Source organism: Elaeis guineensis, chromosome 4, assembly GCF_000442705.2.
Source record: "Elaeis guineensis isolate ETL-2024a chromosome 4, EG11, whole genome shotgun sequence".
Lineage (NCBI taxonomy): Eukaryota > Viridiplantae > Streptophyta > Magnoliopsida > Arecales > Arecaceae > Elaeis > Elaeis guineensis.
In genome coordinates this window covers 51,608,182-51,627,962 of record NC_025996.2, presented here as the reverse complement: position 1 = coordinate 51,627,962, position 19,781 = coordinate 51,608,182, and the positions used below count along the sequence as shown (strand labels likewise).

The following is a 19,781-nucleotide window of genomic DNA, read 5'->3' as shown; positions in this document are numbered from 1 at the left end:
AAGAATGAATTGAAGTCCCCACATAACCGCATATGAATTCCTTTCCGGTGCAAATACATAAGCAATTTAATCAACACAAAAACAAGTTTCAGAAAATATAATACAAATTATAATATTAAAAGAAACATCAAAAGCAGCAGTGTCTTGGTCTAGTTTCACATATTAAAACAATCAGATTTACAAATTTCATCTTGCAGAACGTGAAAGTGCCGAGCAAGAATGTTTTGCTTCTGAAAGTCAAAATTATTGGACTCACCTCTGAGAGGGAAGCTGATTGGACATGATGCCTTATCTGATTGCATTTGCTTTCATACTACTGCATCCACGCGTTGGGAAGCATTTGTACTTGCCAGATGGGTTCTTTTGCATACTGGTTTACCATTATGTTGGCACCCATGTGTTTTGGTTGTGTAAATATTACCTGTACGTTTTCACTCTATGAATGACACCATGGGCATAGCCCGCTATTGTGCACAGAAAAAGGTAAAAATTATCAAAAACTAGCAAGTAGCAACTAGTAAATATAAATTGCCTGGAACAAGAAGACTTGAAAATTGCAGTTCTTAGCATGTCAGCAAGCACACATAATGACAGAACCTAGCAGAGTTTTTTGACAACAAATTCTAAATTCACCCATTGAAGGGTGTCATTTTCAGAATCTGATAATCTGCAATTTTGTTCCAACTACCTAGGCGGGTAAAATAGTTCCAACATGGTAACAATTGCAAAACAGTAATAATGACAGGCAATTTTTAAGCTTTCATGTAATGTAACTTCATCTGGAGACTGGTTTTAGAAAAGATCAGACACTAAATCATCTTAGGAATAAACTGAAACATGATGCAATTTCCTTTGATACTTGAACACATCTGCGACTAGCAATACTGTTCTTCTTTAACTGCAAGAATAACTGTCAGCTTGACTTTCCCATCAAACTACATGGATAATAGAATATGATCCAAGATAATTACAAATTCCTTACGAGCTAAACAAAAGCATAGTAAACAGAACTAATACTACAACATGCACACTTCATTTGGGTCAAAGGCGTCTTCTATTCTCACCCACTTTTTGCTGCAATAGCAATATCATCTACTGTCCTTTGAACCATAATTTCTGTTGGTTTTAGGCAGCCTCTTATCCGCTCATGCCCAAGCTGAGCTCTTTCATTGTCCCCAAACCCGAACACCAGACCTCTGTTGGTGACCGCAACAGTGTGATACAGGCCAGTGCTAATCTGAGAGATGTAGTGGGACCGGAGGCTATCGAGGATCCAGGGCTTCATAACTTTGTCTGAGCTTCCCCGATCGGAAAAGCCTAAACTCCCAAAACCCATCGATCCAAAAGCAAAAACAGAGCCCATGTCCGTGAGAACAAAAGTTTTTCTTTTCCTTGCACAAACCTGCTCATAATTGTGGCCAACATGACACAGTCAGTGAACTAGTTAAGTGCCCAACCACCATTGCAATGATCATAGCAAGGACATGCTTGGTTAACTGAGTACAAACTATTTCAATTTCACTGAAGGCATAATTAGAACATCATATATCGCCTAACAGATATCCAACCAGAATTATATTTTCGAACATGCATTTATCAATATACTTGATGGACCAAATTTTATTTGGAATGACAGGCACAATTTTTGTTTTAGAAATTTAACTACACATACATGCATGAATACTCTCATTTTCAGCAACTTACAAGTCTGAATAAACAGAACTGCTTCAGTACAAGGGAATCAGCAAATGAAAAATCATACTCCAAAAGCCAGGTAAGGAGACCAGTCACACCTCAGAAGATTTGGTGATTGTAAAACAAGAGGATAATATAAAACAAACGGACAAATAATGACGTATAGAAAAATATACCAGATTTAACACTGATAGGAATTGTGTATGTTTTGTAACAATTACCATTATAGGATGCATGAAATGGATTGTGATAGTTCTCGTTTCACAGCAACAAGATCCTTGAAAATTTATTCTCTATCTTGCGGTCTGGATGGTAAAGAAAGAGACCTAGACTCCTACAAACAAACCCTTGCCAGATTGCTATTCTAAAAAGACTGCAGATGTACTAGCAGGATTTAGATAGCCTTGACTCATTGTTCATACAGATTTACGATTTGAAGTAGTAAACTCTACAGCTTAGGATGAACAATGCCCTATTTTTACATAATTAATGACAGAGGTTCCATAGGACTTTCATCAAGTAACTAGTTCAATTACTAGTATAAAGTCAAGGTTTACATATAGTATGTGTTCAGTTGGATGTGGGAGAACCATCTGAAGAGAGGTTCTGTGAATTCAAGTTCCATGCAGGCTTTAGCTTCCCCACAATCTTTCCACAACCAGTACCATGACCTGTACCAACTAGGTAGTGGGTCAGCACAGCACAGTTCCATGCCATACCGATGCATGATACATGGTTGTGTATTGCTCAGGTATTAATACCAATTCTTTTCAACAAAAATGACAAGCAACAAATATTTTGGCTTTTTCTTACTTTTAAATTTAAAAAAAAAATTATTCTTTCCTTCGTGAGAGATGGAAAATATGCTCATTATTTCTTACCATCAGACCAAGGTGGGATACAAGATCAGAACTCTCTGGGGTCTATCAAAGATGGATGGCCCTGGTGGTGCCTGATTCAGTCCTCAGCGAGGCATTTTAGGCACAACCGGTCCTCCATGCACAATAGCCTCCCCCTAGGGCTGAGCACGCATTGGGTTAGGTCGGGTTGAGAGAAAAATTTGACCCGATCGAACCCAATCAAGTTGAAGAAAATCCAATCCGCTGCCGACCGTTTATCATATACAAATAGTTTGAAACCGAAATTAACGGTTTGTAGTAGATTCGGATGGGTTGTGTCGGTTTGAACTTCAATGTTGATCCAATGTTGATTTTAAACATCATAAACCAATACACTATTCAATTCATATAGAAACTAGATATAATAATTTTATAACATCCACAAGTTGGTATATAATATGTCATAATTGTCAATTTTCAATTCTCCAAATAGCCTAAGTATTGAAAATATTATATCGGTCAGTCGGATTTGGTTTCATACAGGTTAAAAATACAGAAACCGAACTCGACCGTAATTAACCGAATTTTTTACGAATCACAACCCGATTCAAGTTTGGTTTCACATGGGTCGGATTGGGTGGGTTTTTTCGGGTTTCGATTATTTGCTCAGCCCTACCTCCTCCAATGAGGGATTTTGCTGAGGCAGTTTGCATGCCACCACACCCCTCACCCTTCCTCCTGAATGATCAAAATAGATCAAGAACCATTGAGATCTGAAGCCAAGAGGGGGGCACAATCCATTGCATGCATTGTCCAGCCAGCCCCAGCCATCGTTGCTACACTTCCCTCTCTTCCCTCTCCAACCGACCACCATCAAGTAGTTAAAAATGGGTCAGGACATTGAGATCTGAAGCCAAGAGGGGGCATGATCCGTTGCATGCATTGTCCAGCCAGCCCCAGCCACCATTGCTACACTGCCCTCTCCTCTTCTCTTTCACACCAACAACCATCAAGTAAGTTAAAAATGGGTCAGGAAAGCCTCTATCTGCTAGGCTTAAGAGTCAAGACACCTGGGCGAATTGGCAGATAAGAATTCAAGCCTGAGCTAGGCAAAACTGGTCAGCTCAGCCCAGTTGATCTCTTTTGCTGTTTTGGAAGCCTGGATCCCAATGCAGCCCCAGTTCAGTACAATACCTCCCAAAGTAGGCAGTTCAGAATAGGCATACCAAGCAGTTTGGGTTGGTTCGACATACCATGGTTTTTTAGGACTCGAGTTTAGAGCAGTTCTGCTATTTGTTTTGAAGTCAATGAAGAGGATGTGCAGTTTTGGTATTAAACAATCATTAATGATATCATATAAATACTACCTAAATGGGCCATAAAAGAAGAGTGGAGATGAGGCATTAAAGCAACATTAGTGGCCCTGTCAACTGACAGAAAACATTCCCAACCCACAATAGGAAGCCAAATTTGGCATTTTTCATGGAAGCCACAATACGTGGCCACAAGTGATCAAATAATGCTCATACAATGTTGATGCTAACATTCAAATGAATATGCAGCTGATATTTTTAAATATTTTAAAAAAGAGAAGTCATATATTAATATATAAGAATAACAACTGATAACAATAACAACAGTTAGTTTTTATTACCCAATAGTCAATACTACCTAATAGAAGCAACATTTAAAATGTTATACAAACACAAACAGTCAACCCACTCGAAAGCTGCATCCAACCGACCATCTACTTGAAACCACCCTAAGGTTCCACAGAAAAGCAGTCTGCATATGCAACTGCATATGCTAAGTCATAGCATATGCAGCCCAGCCACAGACAATAACCTCATATTGGGATCTGTGGTGCAATCAAAGGACTATAATAGCACATGCAGCCCCATACAACAAGTTCTAAATCATTGTTAAGAATTTCTCCCTGCTTTGGGGTCACTTTGTAATGAAACATCACCCAAAACTACTGATTTCCAGTTGAAATGCAGTTCATACTTCTCACTTACACTGAAATGAACAAGGTACAATATAAATAACTGAATCCAATTATTAGAGTCAGAAGTTGAGTCCGTGTTCCCACACTGGACACTGACATCCACACAAGTAGCCAAGCAACAAAGAGTAACAATGTTTTACTCAAGATTCGCTATGCTGGTACCAGGGCCCGAACCAATCAGCCGTCAGTACACCCCGTTACCATTTTGTACTAGACCCGAACTGACACAGCAAAGAGGGCGGAGGAAGAATAGGAGAGAGGAAAAGAGAGAGAGGATGGAAGGGAAGGAGAGAGAGAGGCCTTCGGTGGTCATTGCCGACTTCATCTGAAATTGCCAAAATAACAAAAGAAATAGGACGAAAGCCCCTGTTTCGATCAAAAGGAGGGCAGAACCCCTCCTCTAGCCTTCCAATAGGCACGCACCCTCCAGCGGCCTCCGAAGGCCCTCTCTCTCTCCTTCCTCCCTCCTCTCTCTCTCTCTCTCTCCCCCTCTCCTTCCTCCCTCCTCTCTCTCTCTCTCTCTCTTCCCCTCTTTTTTTCTCCCTCCCCCTCCTTCACCGGTTTCTCTTTCAATTGCTAGAGCCATCCCAATCTGCCACCAGCATGGCTCAATACACCCCGAACAGGCTGTTCAGGATGGTTCCACAATCCTTGGTTTTATCATATTCCTAACTAACAACTTTAGAAACCTAGTGAATGTAAGAGGGTTGAAATTGGGGGATATATATAACAAACCTGCACAGCTAGATGGCCCCTCAGACTAGACAATAATTCTGGGTTCGTCTTGTCATTCTCATCACCATGGCCTAGGGCACCACAATAGCCCCTACCCCAAGTGTAAACCTGCAAAAGATATTCATATCATTATTCTCTGCAGAGAAAAGGGCAGTCACCATGAAGGGAAGTCCTGGAAACTCAGTAGCAACTAAACAAAATATTTTTAATAACTAGTGAAGTCATAGAAAAAGAAAGGCTTACATATCCACTAGAATCAAGTGCCACTGCATGTTCATCACCTGCAGAAACACGTACTACATGGATATTCCTCCTCTTGAATGACTGTATTGCCCGAGGAAGAAGTTCATCATGCTGGTCACCATGGCCTAAACAAAAATTGCTACAAGAACCAAAAGAATGAACTGTCCCATCTTCTGTTACAGCAAAGGTGTAACTTGAACCTGCAGCAACCTGAACTACACGACCAAGACCTTCAAACAGCTCAACATTCCTAGGAGTAGGCCTGTCTATAGTATCACCAAGTCCAAGCTGGCCATGTGCGTTATTTCCACATGTGTAAACTTGACCTTGCCTTGTAAGTATTATTGTGAAACTCAGCCCAGTGGCAACCTAAAGAATAAAATAAAATTATCAATTTCCAGCACAGTTATGTCAACAGAAACCTATTCTCAAGCTTTATCGCTTGAGTCTAATCAATAACCTAGGAATTACATCCAGTTACTTAACCGCATAAACTCTCCAAAAATTCAAAGTGAAAAAAATAAAAAAGTTCTTTCAGAAGTGAAAAAAGGAGTCATATGGAACAAATCACAAAGCTATAAAGGCAGAGTTTTTCTCAAAATGCAACATCCTTGGAAAGATAAATTCTTCAATTAAATATCTATTAAAGCATATCATTTAATCCAAGAAATTCATCTTGGCACTAATCAATCACTATGAGAATTACACAGAATTATAAAAAGAAAATGCCTGAGCACCAAATACAAAAATCAGACATATTTCTGCTTCAGGAGGTAGTTGTATGAATCCTTTTCTCTTGTCACCATCCAACCATTGATTGATCCATTCCATGATTTTATCCTTCAATCGATATTTGACAACCCTCCACCATCCAACCATTGATTGATCCATTCCACGATTTTATCCTTCAATCGATATTTGAGAACCCTCCATTAGCATCGTTCTCTTGTCTATGATGTGTAAGTCCAAAACATCTCGAATGGTTTTCCATTGTTTTAACCCTTAAATTCATCAAGTGTAATCAATAATTCTATCCTCCAATTCCTGCAAAACCATCATAATGTTCTCTCTCTCCCACACTTATCTTGGGTCCTTTTACTGCTAAACAAAATAATGCAGATAACAAAGCTTGATTTGACTCATAATTGGACAATTGCAGAATATGTCAGAGGTGTATCTCCATTTCCTCTACCACATTCAGTTCTATAGTTAGCATCGTCATAATCTCACCATCCTTCTGTAAAAGGGAGAAGAACAAAAAAATTTTGTACAGAGGAAAAAGATCAGCTAGGGAAGCATTTTTTTAGGCAAAAAAAAAATGTCTCTCATCTCTAATACATGCTTAACTCTTATATTTCTGCTAAAGTTATATTTCATGACCTTGTCCTTCTCTAATTTACTTTGACTCTCTTGCTCCTTGGAACTTTCTTCATGGTTCTAGTTTAACATGCATCCCTTCCACACAGTGTATCTTCTAACTGGGATGGATAAACATTGGATAAAGATAAAGAATAGCAATGATTTTGCAGGAGACTAAGCTTGACTGAGATTGTTCTTTAAGGGTTTGACATGTTGAGCATAAATCTTCATTCATTATCTGCAATACCTCAGATTTCTTAGCATCTCGAGAGTCCTAAAGTTTTATTATAAAGTATCCAGGGAGTATCTGATTTCTTTAAGTCAAATTGGTACAACATCAATTGTTTAGTCCAAATCTCAAGGTGGCATGGCCCAACTTGAAACTAGAACTTGAAAGGGGTCAAGCGTGCATCAGGTGCCCACCAAACTTGAGTTTCTGTGCAGATGACATTTTCTTCTACTAAGACTCCATATGACATATTCTGAAGATATGAATAAAGACGTGAGAGTTTATAGGAAAGAATATGGGATGCCTCACAGTCATCTATGTGGTGTCCACCTAAAATAGCTACCCCACCTAAGAAAAACACAAGTAGATCGCTACTTATTTCCTTTTTATGTGACAAAACTGATAGTGGTAAGACCAGAGTTTAATCAGTTATTCAAGGAGAAACAAAAAAAGAAAAAAAAATGCAGCCTTGATATAATCAAGCAAGAAAGAAGCCTATTCTTGTGCTTGATAGGGTGGTTAATTGATGCATGCAGTTAAATTTCTTTATTTTAAATTTGTCCAAATAATTATTTTTCTTTTTTCTAGTAGTACAAGAAAGAGGAAGGGTGGGAAATTACCGATAATTTATTTGCTTCCATAGTTCCATCCCCAAGAAATCCCAATCTAAAAGTCTAATTTGTCAAGCTCAGGATCCTAACAGTTCTCCAATAAGTTGTTTGCAAATAGCTCTAGTTGCACTTGAAATTAATGGAGCCAAGCAGGCTCAAAATACCAATCAAGCTAGCCAAGCCTAAGAATAGACCGGTTCGCTCAAGCTCAGCTCAACTACACATAGGAATGTCAATTGATTCAAGCAGACCGAACTTGGGATCAGCTCAGGTCAAACATGACAAGCTCGATCAGCTTCATTCTAGTTAATTGAGCCAAATTTGAACTCAAATCTCAAGCTTTAGATTAATTTCCAGATGAGCTAGAGTAAAACATTGCTCAACCAAGCTATACTCAGCAAGACTTGAAAACCCGTACATGTGAATTCAATCGCTGGTCTAGAAATCCAACGGGTTGTGCAACATTATGTTTTATATATCAATAATATACTTTATAGTATTTCTAATTCTGTTTTAACCCGAAACTATGGTTCAAAAAATATTTAATTAGTGGATTTTTTTTCCAAATTGTCCCAATGAAGTTTGCTTTAATTCAAGAACCAATTGTAATTCAAGCTTGAACTGAGGTTGAATCACAAGCTCGAAGGAACTTGGTACAAGCTTGATTGATTTCAGATAGATTTGGATCATAAGCTTCCATAGAACTTTGATCTCAAAGCCTTGAGCTAGAAAAGCTCCCAAATAAGGCATGCTCCAGTTTGTTCCACATAAGTGCATGTTTTTTTTCTTTTATAAACTTTCATATACTGTGAAGCACTTCTATCATGGATCTCCCTGACTTGACAGCACTCAACTCTGGCGAGTGAAATGCAATGTAATCTCTCGTACATGTCTAGATTAATCTTTTGGAGCCCTGGTGCAATAATCTAAGTACAATCTAAAGACTGGACGAACTTTCTATTTTACAAAGAATTTTTGATAGCCTCTACTGCAAGTAGACATATGCCAGTGGTCCAACATGTCTTCAATAACTTTAAATTCCCTTGGGACTGAAAGTAGATGTTGAGTTCTTGGTTGAACTATTAAGCTATCTTGTGATTCATGATAAGCTGTAAGACCCTCCACCTAAAAAATAGAGCTAATGCCTGTCTTCTGGAAGCTCCAAGATGTCAGCATTAGAACTGATTTTCTTTAATGTCTTGAAGGTACCTGTACTTTTGGAGTGTAGCTTCTTATAGATTTCTTTTGGAAGCACTCTAGTCTAAGATGAATCATCACCATATCACCTTCTTGGAAGTCGACAAAGCAGTGATGTAGATCTGCCTTTGCCTTATGTATGTTATTGCTCAAAGCAATCTTTCAACAGACTCCATCATGAAGCTCTCTCATGTCTTGCAAATCTTCAGCATCAATAATAAACCTTCCAGCAGGAGGTCAAACAACAACATCATGTGGATGACAGGGCTGAATTACAGTCACAACCTCGAAAGGGGAACGTCCAGTAGACCTATTAATTGGACCATTATAAGCAAATTCAGCCATGGATAGTATTAAATCCCACCAATTGATGTTATCTCCTATTAAGCAATGTAGTAAATCCCAAAACTTACTGTTGAAAACATCAATTTGGCCATCTATTAGAGGGTGAAAAGTCGAAGAGTATTTTAGCTTAGCATTTAAGATTTTCCACAGAGTGCACCAAAAATAACTCATAAACTTGGCATCCTTACCTAAAACAATGATTTGTAAAAGCCCATGAAGACGGATGATCTCTTTGAAAAATATTTTAGCCACATGTGGCGCATCAGATGCCCTAAATAAAGGGAGAAATTGCCCATCTTTGAGAATATGTTGACCACCACCAATATAGAACAATATCCTCAAGGCAAGCCTAGGACAAAATCCATAGATATATCTTTCCATGGCTCATGTGGTACAAGAAGCAGGGAGTATAATCTGGTGTTATGCTTTCAAACGTTATCCAGCTGACAAGTGGACATTGCTGAATAATTCAAGCCATATCAGTCTTTAAACTTGGCTAATAGAAACGATCCTCTACCATGACAATAGTCTTATAACACACAAAGTGTCCTGCTGCCCCACCAGCAAGCAATTCCCTATCATTTGATCTTGCAAAGAAGCGTTGGGAAGGCACAAATGGGTTGCTTATTGAGATATCCAAATGTACAGACTACAGAGCAATAGGGTTATTCATCTTATTGTCTAGCCATCAGTACATCATATATGACATCAAAATCCTTGCATGAAGCAAGGTCTTGTTTGAGCTGATTAATTCCAATCACCAAACAGACATGCAATGTATCATGCAGACTACTCTGCTTAGCACATTTGCAGACTTGTTTTCAATACCAGCACGATGCTTGAGGATAAAAACATATTGCCTCTATCCATTCCCATGTCTGAAACTAAGCTTCTTTTGAGAATTGAGATACCTAAAAGCTTGAGATCTGAAAAAAGTATGATCTCCTAAGAAATCACATAGCACATCCAATAATGTAGAACTTGCACTACAACATATAGTTCTTTGTTAAAGGTAGAGAACCCTTTTTCTTGAGCTTCTCACTGTGATAAGCAACAGGTTGCCCCTCTTGCGAAAGAAAATCACCAATGCAAATCACCAATGCCAACTTGTGAACCATCATACTTAGAAAAATCAAGCAGTCAAAGTATTGGGGTCTCAGTCAATTTTCTCTTGATTGTTTCAAGGTCTTTTGTGATTGCCCTTGACCAATAAATTGTCCCGCTTTCATTGAATCCAAGATAACGACAAACCAACATGAACAATCCAGTTCTGGGCGTACCAACCTGAACTGGTGGTACCAGGTCCAAATGGCCATTTGGACCAGAAGGGGCCAGAACCTAGTGGAACCATCCAGGTCAGCTGGCTTTGGAGCAGTTGGGCCCCTTATCGACCTTATTTACAGTGGAGAAGGCATCTTGTAAGCTTCTCGCCTTTATTGAATAGAAAGTGGGTTTTGTGAGAAAAATTCGGGGAAGAGGGAAGATGTCTTGATTTTGAGCTTAAGTCCAAACTAAATAAGGTATAAACCCCTCCCTTCTCATCATTCTTCACTCTTTTTTTGTTCTTTTTTATGCTTAAAATAGACTAGAAGTTAGTAAAATCAAGGGAAACCATGCAAAAATTTGGTAGTACCCTTGGTAGGATTCTACATTTATCCGAAACTAAAATTAATTTTTGAGGTATTTTGTAACTTGGAGTGCATATACATGAAATGGCCCCTAATTCAGGCATTAAACTAGGTGCAAAATTATACTAGAAATAGGGCCATTTACGAATTGCACTTAGTGAATAAGGAATAAATTTATGCAGCAAATAGCATGGGGCTAAGAACTACCTAGTAGAGAAGAATTACCCCAGAATCTTGGCATCACCCCAAATTTTGGAACTACAAACTTTATTGAGAACACAACAATGAATTCCATTATATAGCTATGACCTCTACCCCCATCATAGAAGAGGTTTGCAATTAAAATATTACAAAACAACTAACTAATAGTTGTCAATAAGTTAGCATTGAACTGTCATACAAAGGTGCCAACTAGCACTTAGTTGGCTGTCAGCTAAGAAGTAGCAGTCAATGGGTTGGCAATGACTTGTCAAGTAGTTGCCAAAATTTTCTAGCCTATAGGATTGGGCCTTGGCTAGGCCCAATGGACATTGGTCTCAAAGTTTGGGGCTAGTAAAGTTCTCAAATTGGGCCTGCTCCACTTTCTTGCCATATAACTGCAGATTCCCCCTTCCTACAATCTTTCATATGCTAGGAAGTGCCATCATCACGTGATCAAGCTAAAGCTTGAATAAACCCCCCAATTTTTAGAATTTTCCTGCTCAAATATAAAGGTAATTGGATTTCTGTCGATGTTAATTAAAGGGATTCTTCCTCTTTCAAGTGACTAATTTGGTGAGTGAAATTCCTTCAGTCTACCATATATAAAAGTACGAAATTGAAGGGAGGAGTATGTCTTCCAGATATACTTCCATTAATTTAATGTCACAAGTCTGAAAAATAAATTTTCTCATGTGTCCAATGGCTGTCTGTCCAAGCGGCTCATGAAGGTGAAATTGTTTAATCTGTCCAACTGCCACTTCTGAGTTACTTGGGGGGAAAAAGAATCATTATTTAATGGATTAAAAAAGGCAAACATTATTTATCCATTAGGTTCCTAGTACCATATAAATGCATGGTCCACACATGACAAGTGGCGAATTATCATGTTTGCTATTCATGATTAATCATGAAGTCATTTCAACATACTGACAAACAGGGAAATCAGATGCAAACATGCATTCATTTATCACCAAAGAAAAGTTCCCTAAATGGACTCCATTTAATAGAAATTTCATGGAAGCACCAAATTCATGTCTACCAGTCTCTAACAATATAAAGCTCCTATTTTCAGCATGCCATTGCCACTATTATCAAATAATAGAAAAGTAAAGGTTCCTGTGGTCAATTCCATCAAAACCAACTTTCTTACAGGTATCCAAGTAATTAACTTCAAGGGGTTTGATATTTATTTTAAAAAAATGATTTTACCAAAACCATGCTAGATGTATCTAGATGTTTTTTGGAAATTTTGATAAATAGATACTACAGCTAGAAAATGGCAGCTGCAGATCTCTGTCACCCACTAAAGGGTCTTTTGGTGCATATCTCCCCGCCATCAAGAAACAGACAAATGCAATAGAGCATATCTCAGTGATAACTTAGGCACCCATAAGAATGGATCATAGCCGCTCTTCACCTACCAATTCTACTTGACATAATGTACCATGCACAGCTTTCCTACATCCTACAGAGATACCAAAAGCTAGATGGCTGCATTGACCAATCAATACTTAAGATGTCCATTCATTTCAACATTTGTGTGCAACAACTTTATGAGAGAAGATTCTTGATAAGTTGCCAAATGCATTCCATAATTGAGAAAATAATTTCATCAACTTCAATTATCATACCCTGTTCCCCTTAACAGCGTAGCCGACCTAGACACTTTCCACAATTTGGCATCTTGGCACCATGACTGAATTATATTCTTTTCTTATCTGCATAGCTTCTCAGTATCATTTAAACTTTAAAGTTTTAAACACTTTCAAATCACAATCTTGAATAATATTTCAAAGAGTTGCATTGTTGTCAAGTCTATGTCAAAAAGAAAATAAAAAATAAAAAATAACACAAACCAAAGTTATCCACATCTGCTGAAAATGATGCAAATGGGTAGACAAGTCAGTGGAATAAATACCTGCTTGCAGGGAATCCCATTCAGTGCTTCAATACGAGTAGGCCTAAATATCGTGCGCCGTACTTCTCCATGGCCACAACAAAATGATGAATTATCTCCACAAGTAAACACCTATGAAGGAGAAAAAAAATTTAGCCACAAATACTGATTAAGCTTTAAACAGTTTCTTGCATCATGAATTCCAAACAACAAATACCTCTCCAGACTGCATAACAAATGCTGCATGGTTGTGAGAGGCTGAAACATGGATTACACGAGAAAGGGAGGGAAAATTAACACGGCTAAATGCCACACACTGAGTGGTATCTTGACCATGACCAAGCACTCCACATATACTGGACCCACAAGCGTAGACTGATGAATCATGAATTAAGAGTGTATGGTATCTTCCTGTAGTAACCTGCATCTGGATAAATATAAATGCACTTGAGAATATGTGGATGCAGATATAATGCGCATTTCTTTTCTAGAACAAAGAAAAAGAAAACATAAAAATCTAGGATATGTGAATAGATTTTCTTTAAAGCATCTGAAGTCGGTGCCATTGTAAGCTTTAAAACATATGCAAAGAAATATTTACAAAAGATATATCTTGGGTGTATCAAATTAATTTCACAGCTTAGACTGGCATAACAAATGCAGATGGCACAGACATAAACCTGGAGATGGACAACTACATGCAATTTTGTTTGATATTATTTAATAAAACAGATGAGGTAAATCTTATTTCAATGTTCCATTGTGCTGGAGAACTATTAATAAATTTTAAGAGGACCATCAATGAATTAATAAATAAAATCATCAATTTTCTTCCCAGGATCAACTTCCGTTGAAAAGGTGCTCCCTGGTACGGATTGCTCGCTAAACGATCAAACTATTTTCTAAACCATAATAAATGGGAGCAAACAAACTCTTTGGTCAAGAAAAAGAGAATTTCTTTTTCAGGCAGTTGCTTCAAATGCTCTGCATTTTGAGATATGCACCAACTAGTTGGTGATTATCTTGCATGCCAATTGGACAGAATATCGAGATCACAAAGCTTGGATATTGATATGCCTTTTTTGCATAAAGGCTTAAATAGCCTAAAACCAAGTTAGGCTGTCAGTGCAAAGATGCAGAAAAATTTTACAAGAAGTACATGTGAAGAAATATCAGTGCCAGATTATAAATAAAAAAGTACTAATTACTGGTTTTACTGTTGCCATTGGTGTTATAAGATGCAGTTCTTGAGGCCACACGTGAATATGCAGTACCCTGACTGCATCATTTCCCTATGCGTGGTTACTATATGCAGTCGGGCCACATATGAGCCAAAACAGCGAGTCCTTAGCACTGTTTCGATGCTTATGTGGAGAATTAGCATTGTGCAGTTGCACATACAGTCCACTTATCACTATACGGCCACATATGTGGCTTTTTTAGCATTGTGTAACCACATATGTGGTCATTCTGATGCAGGCCTCTGTGAACAAAGCAGGTTGAAGTTAATGTTTTAGTTGAATGTAGGTTTCACAGGTACATGTATATTAATAATGCCAATATTAATTATGTTATAATCCATATTATCAAGAATTAAATACTAAACAATAAGCACCAATTGTTAGTTTTTATATTTAGTAATCTTGTTATAATTAATTAACTAAAAATATTGCTATTATTATCATATTTAGTGCACCATTTATTTTAAAAAATTAAAAAAATACTAACTACATAAGTGTCTGAATACATGGCCTGCATAACACAAAAGCTATGCAGCCTATTGACCACCTGCATATTGCAGCAGTCTTTTAAACACTACGAAGTCATCAGATGACTTATGAATCATCTCTTTAGAAGAAAGACTGGGAGCACACAAAAGATAATAATGTTTATCATTAACATTTTGAATTAAAATTTTTCAAAAGTACTGTTTTCTAATATATGGGACTTCCACCTCTTAACCTAATGAGTAGTTAGATCTTCCACCAATTAACCAAAAAGTCAACTGATATGCCATATTGTTGCGCCAACATATCTTCCAACATTAGACCATTCAAACATAAAACATACAGATACAATAATAAACCAAGACATTAAAAACAATACAGATATTCATGAAATCTTGAGTTGGAGGGTGTGAATGGGCGACTGAGCAAACATATTTACTGAGCTATCCTATTACAGCACATCAGGACCATCGATCAAAGCTGCATCATGTCAAGGGGCAGGTCCTTGTGTAGATAGATAGATAGATATTACACACACGTGCGCATGTGTGCCTACAAAGATAGAGAGAGAGAGAGAGAGAGACCCTCCCCTTGCTAATAAAACTTACCTTCTGTCTCCTCCCACTCACCCATTGTTAACCTCACCATTTGCTAAAACATGCCTGCATGTATGTATGTATATATAGATACCACCTTTGTGTCCTTTTTCATTGAATAATCAACCTATGAAACCATGAATTCTCTATTGAGACTGGATCAACTGTATCTCCTTAAATGCTTCCTTGTACTCTCCTCATTTCTTATTGACACAATGGTGAAACCATAAATTCACTTATACCTCTCCCTTGAAACCCAAGCTCCAGACCAGCTAAGATTAATTGATTATTAGTGACAGCTAGATTGAAATGTGTGGGTGGTGGGAGTAAAATGTAAGAGAGAAAACTTTTGATGTTAAGACCTTCCTATTCTACATAACAACAGAAGGTTGGGTAATCCAGAGGAAAGATGATCATGATGAGGCTTGTTACAACTATATTTTCAACTTTCCTTTCTCTTTTGTCAAGAACTCGTCCCAAGCTTAGTCTTTAAAGAAATGGAGTAAACTTCTATTTTGAGGTTAATTAAAAGTGGAGAGAGAGAGAGAGAGAGAGAGAGAGAACAAAGGGATCTGGAACACCTTTTCAAAAAAAAAAAAAAAAAAAGAAATGGTTGTTTTCTATGCCATTCAGCCAAGCAAGATTTGGCTATGCTAAATAGTAGGAGCTTAGGGACTATGAATCTATATTTGCACCAATAGGATGGATTAAGCTTATACTATGCAGGCTTCTAAATAGTTCCTTTAGCAAAACTTACAGTTCTATGAATCAAGAAAGCCTATAGTGGAATGCTTCTAGTGAATAGAAGTCTCCATCTGACTTGAAGTATCTCTTAAAAGTCCTACTATCAAGTAAAATGCAAGTCCGTTCAAAAGCTAGAGCCTAAAAGAGAAATGGTTTTGATTGCATGACATGTAAAATAGAGATGCCGGTAAAAAGATAAAGTGAGCTTGAGAAGCTAATAATTTTTGTCTCACATAGGGATCATTGAACTGACCCAAACCAGGTGCTTTAGCACATTACTGAACCATACCAACATCGGTCCAAGATGGTTTGGCCATCCAATTATAAATTCCCAACTTCTGCTCCCCCCTCCCCCCCACAAAAAGAAAAAAAAAAAAGGCATTTGAGAGCCGCTCATCAGCAAGTGAAACCAGGCCACATTCTGCCATCCACTTCCCCCTCTTTGACCCGGCCATCATCAGTGAGCCTCCTCTCTCTCTCTCTCTCTCTCTCCACACTAGGGTTAGGGTTAGGATTTAGCCCTTGGCCCCATACCTCCATGGCTCTCTCTCTCTCTCTCTCTTTCACAGACATAGGCCTTTGTTGTGGAGGTCAAGGATCAGCCTCATCATCATCATTGTGGCCTCTCTCCCTTGTCATCATCCCATCCCAAATCCGGTCCCCAACCTCATCATTGTCATGGTCTATCTCTCCCTTGTTGTCATCCAAAGGAACATATTGGTGATAAACCAGACCCATCGAAGGCCGCCTCCTTCAAATCCAACCCTCTCCTCACGGCCTCTCCCTCCCTCTCTCCTCCATCTCCTTCCTCTCCCCCCTCTCCATCTCCCTCCCTCTCCTTCTAGTTCTCCAAGCCTCTCCCTATCCCTCTCCGTGGTTCGGATATGCTGTGGTTCAGTATGGTACTAATTGGTATTATATGCTATTGGTCACCAGCCAGCATGTCTATCAGTACTGGTTCTACCCACCTTGGTCTCCATCCTTAAAGAGTAAGAAAATGATTGCATGATTTGTAAAACAGAGATGCTGTTAAACAGATAAAGTATAATAGCAAGAGTATTACCATAATCCATAATAATCTAGTCTTGTCCCAACTATTTGAGGTTGGGTTTATGCATCCTTATTCACTAGCATTCTTATTTAGGACCACATATATTGCTTTTTGAGATTTTATATATCTTTTCTTGCTGCCCCTATACATGTTATTTTAGATCTTCCCCTTCTTTTCCTACATCTTTCAACACAAATTAAAGCACCCCTCCATGTTGGAGCCCTCTGTGATTATCATTGTGCATATCCATACTATCTTAATCAATTCTCCATCACTTTCTGCCCAAACTATGTAACTCCTTCAGTTCCATTAATAAACTCATTTCTCACTCTATCCTTCTTAGTTTTACCATATATCCATCTTAGCATTCTCATTTTCAAAAAACTATATTCAAAAATAAAGCAAAAGAAGAATAAAAGAAAGGAGGCAAACTATGGGGCAAGGGAGGGGGTATTCAGTCACAAAGAAAAAAAAATGGCCTCGCAACTTAACAAGTAGCATAAGTAACCTTAATGACTAAGGCATCCACTAGGGGTGGAAAATGATTAAAACTTCTATCTTCTAATGTGCTCAGCCATAGCATGTAACATTTTCCACCAGCTATGGGTCCATGACTTCGATTGTAACCTCACAGCCAATAGCACCCTGAAAATTGTTACACATAAGGCGTGACAAAGATTGTCCCCAAGTAACATAGTTAACAAGGCTCAAAAGCAAAGGTTTGTCATTATACAGTATGGCAAGAAAATTTATTGGCTTAGGATGAAAAAGATTCATCAGCAATAAGGATTTTGCATGATTTGGCTTGCCTTATTGGCGTAGTAGATTTAGAGAACGAATGGTGCAAAGTGATATCATTTTATGGATGATCTCAAGAACAACAAAAGATCAAGTTCAACTAAAGTGCCTAACGACACCGGTTAAATAAGATACATAAATACACCAAATAAATAGTTGGAGAATATTATCTAAAGTTATAATGCATGTTTAATAACTATGGCATTTAAAATAAATGCAAGAGACTTCTTAATATATCAAAGAAGTAGTACATTGCCTGTTGATGTCTCAATGGTTCCAGAAGACTGCTCCACAGACTGCAAGAACCTCAGAACCTTCTTCCAGTTCCCACCACAGCGATCAAGAAGATCTTTCCGTGCATTTGGATGCAGGGAAGTAAAAATCGAGTGTGCCTGGCAGATGTGGAATGCCGCAAATTCAACCATCGACCGGAATTTGCTGGGGCAAATCCCATGGCTTCCCCTGAACATCTGGCATGTTGTTTCCAAGCATGCAAGGTCAGCAGCACCCAGACGGCCTGAGCTCAATATCTCCAGAATTAAATGTGCCGGCAGCTCTTCGATCGAGAATGTACGACTGCGGTCAGCCATTAGAAGCTTTATTTTACTTGGACTCCCTTAACCCCAAACAAAGCCCTTTCCTCTCCTCGGCTCCAAAACTGGAATTTTGCCAGCGGCAGGAGATGAAATACCGGAACCCAATCACCAATTCATCCCAATTATGCTTGCTTCAGGCAATCAGTGTATCAAAATTTACCAGGAATGGTTGCTTCAACAGGAACGCACCAGTCAGCACTGATTTCGAGTCAAAAAATTGCGATTTTGAAGCCAAGGCTTCCAGGTAATGGAACGGCGAGGATCGAAATAATAAGAAAACGTCCAATGGAAGAAGCATGCAGCGAATTACGTAAGTGAAAGCGAATTCCAAGTCGTCAAAATTCACAGATCGTGGAGATGAAGCAAGGAAAAGAAGCATCACAAGATTCCCACACTTGCACACCGATATCCAACAGTAAATCTACAATCCAACGACAAATTCTTATCAACAAATCCCAGATTTATGAAAACAAAAACAAATCAGCGCAGAAACGGAACAAAACGCAGAAACAAGACATACCAAGCCAGTGGGAAAAACAAATTCAAAATCAAAGAATCGCAGATAAATCAATTGGACAAAACAAGAAGGCAAGCGACGATCTTACACGAGATTAGACTAGAGGAGATGATAGAAACGAGGGATGAAGATAGAGAGGAGGACAAATCGAACAGCAGGGGAGGGGAAAAATTAGGTCAGGAGGTAAAGACAAAGGCATAATAGAGGAAAAGAAGGAGAAAGAAAAGGAGAGGAGACGGAGAATCTTGTCCTTTTTGGCGGATCCCCTCCTCTCTTTTCACCGAAAAACTAAAGCGAAGAAAAGAAGGGCGAAGAAGAGAAGCTTGAGGCCAAAGCTTCGCACCAGCCGCAGAGGGGAAGGTGGAAGGAGAAAAAGAATATAATATTCAATGAATATATCATACGTTATTAATTAATTATTTTTTGGTAGAATTTTAAAATTAATTAATTAATTTTAAAAAGTTAAGGAGAAGGGGACGTTCTGCTTACGTAAGAGACGATCTCACCCGTCCAAGGTGTTTGTTTGGCCGGCCGGTGCTGGTGGAGTTATGGAACTTTCCAGATCGGATGTGGAATTTGGAATCTTTTCGCGGCTCCCGGTGCTAACATTGACGCCATTAACGTTACGGTCGCCTCTGACTCACCGGCAGATCTTGGCTGAGCTGTAGGGCTGCTAACAGCGGACAACGTTGGAGCTAACCACCTCAACGGTAACTCTGATTTACCCAAACTGAACCCTTCTCGACTTTTTATCCAAGTGGCAGG

General features: G+C 38.5%; 1 protein-coding gene across 5 annotated transcripts; it reads right to left on the bottom strand.

Moving 5' to 3' along the window:
* Positions 1–817: 817 nt before the first annotated feature.
* Positions 818–19,385, bottom strand: LOC105032711 (ultraviolet-B receptor UVR8). 5 transcript variants are annotated; one of them, XM_010907232.4, is made up of 7 exons: positions 19,020–19,383; positions 18,155–18,920; positions 13,205–13,414; positions 13,009–13,119; positions 5,521–5,889; positions 5,278–5,385; positions 818–1,402 (listed from the first exon to the last, which is right to left on the bottom strand). In XM_010907232.4, the coding sequence occupies exons 2-7, from the start codon at positions 18,491–18,493 to the stop codon at positions 1,061–1,063; spliced, it is 1,479 nt and encodes a 492-aa protein (XP_010905534.1). In that variant the 5' UTR covers positions 18,494–18,920; positions 19,020–19,383; the 3' UTR covers positions 818–1,060. The 5 variants fall into 5 exon arrangements, with proteins under 5 accessions (XP_010905534.1, XP_010905535.1, XP_019701970.1 ...); XM_010907233.4 differs by having other exon boundaries at positions 19,105–19,383; XM_019846411.3 differs by having other exon boundaries at positions 18,155–18,671; positions 19,105–19,383.
* Positions 19,386–19,781: the final 396 nt, after the last annotated feature.

What these genes read in the sequence shown, in the direction of transcription:
- LOC105032711 (XM_019846410.3), bottom strand. Translation starts at nt 18,493, where the DNA reads ATGGCTGACCGCAGTCGTACATTCTCGATCGAAGAGCTGCCGGCACAT. An exon ending in ATGGGATTCCCTGCAAGCAG is followed by an intron (nt 5,890 to 13,008) that starts GTATTTATTCCA and finishes TTTATTCTTTAG; the next exon opens with GTTGCCACTGGGCTGAGTTT. An exon ending in GGGGCCATCTAGCTGTGCAG is followed by an intron (nt 1,403 to 5,277) that starts GTTTGTTATATA and finishes AATTATGAGCAG; the next exon opens with GTTTGTGCAAGGAAAAGAAA.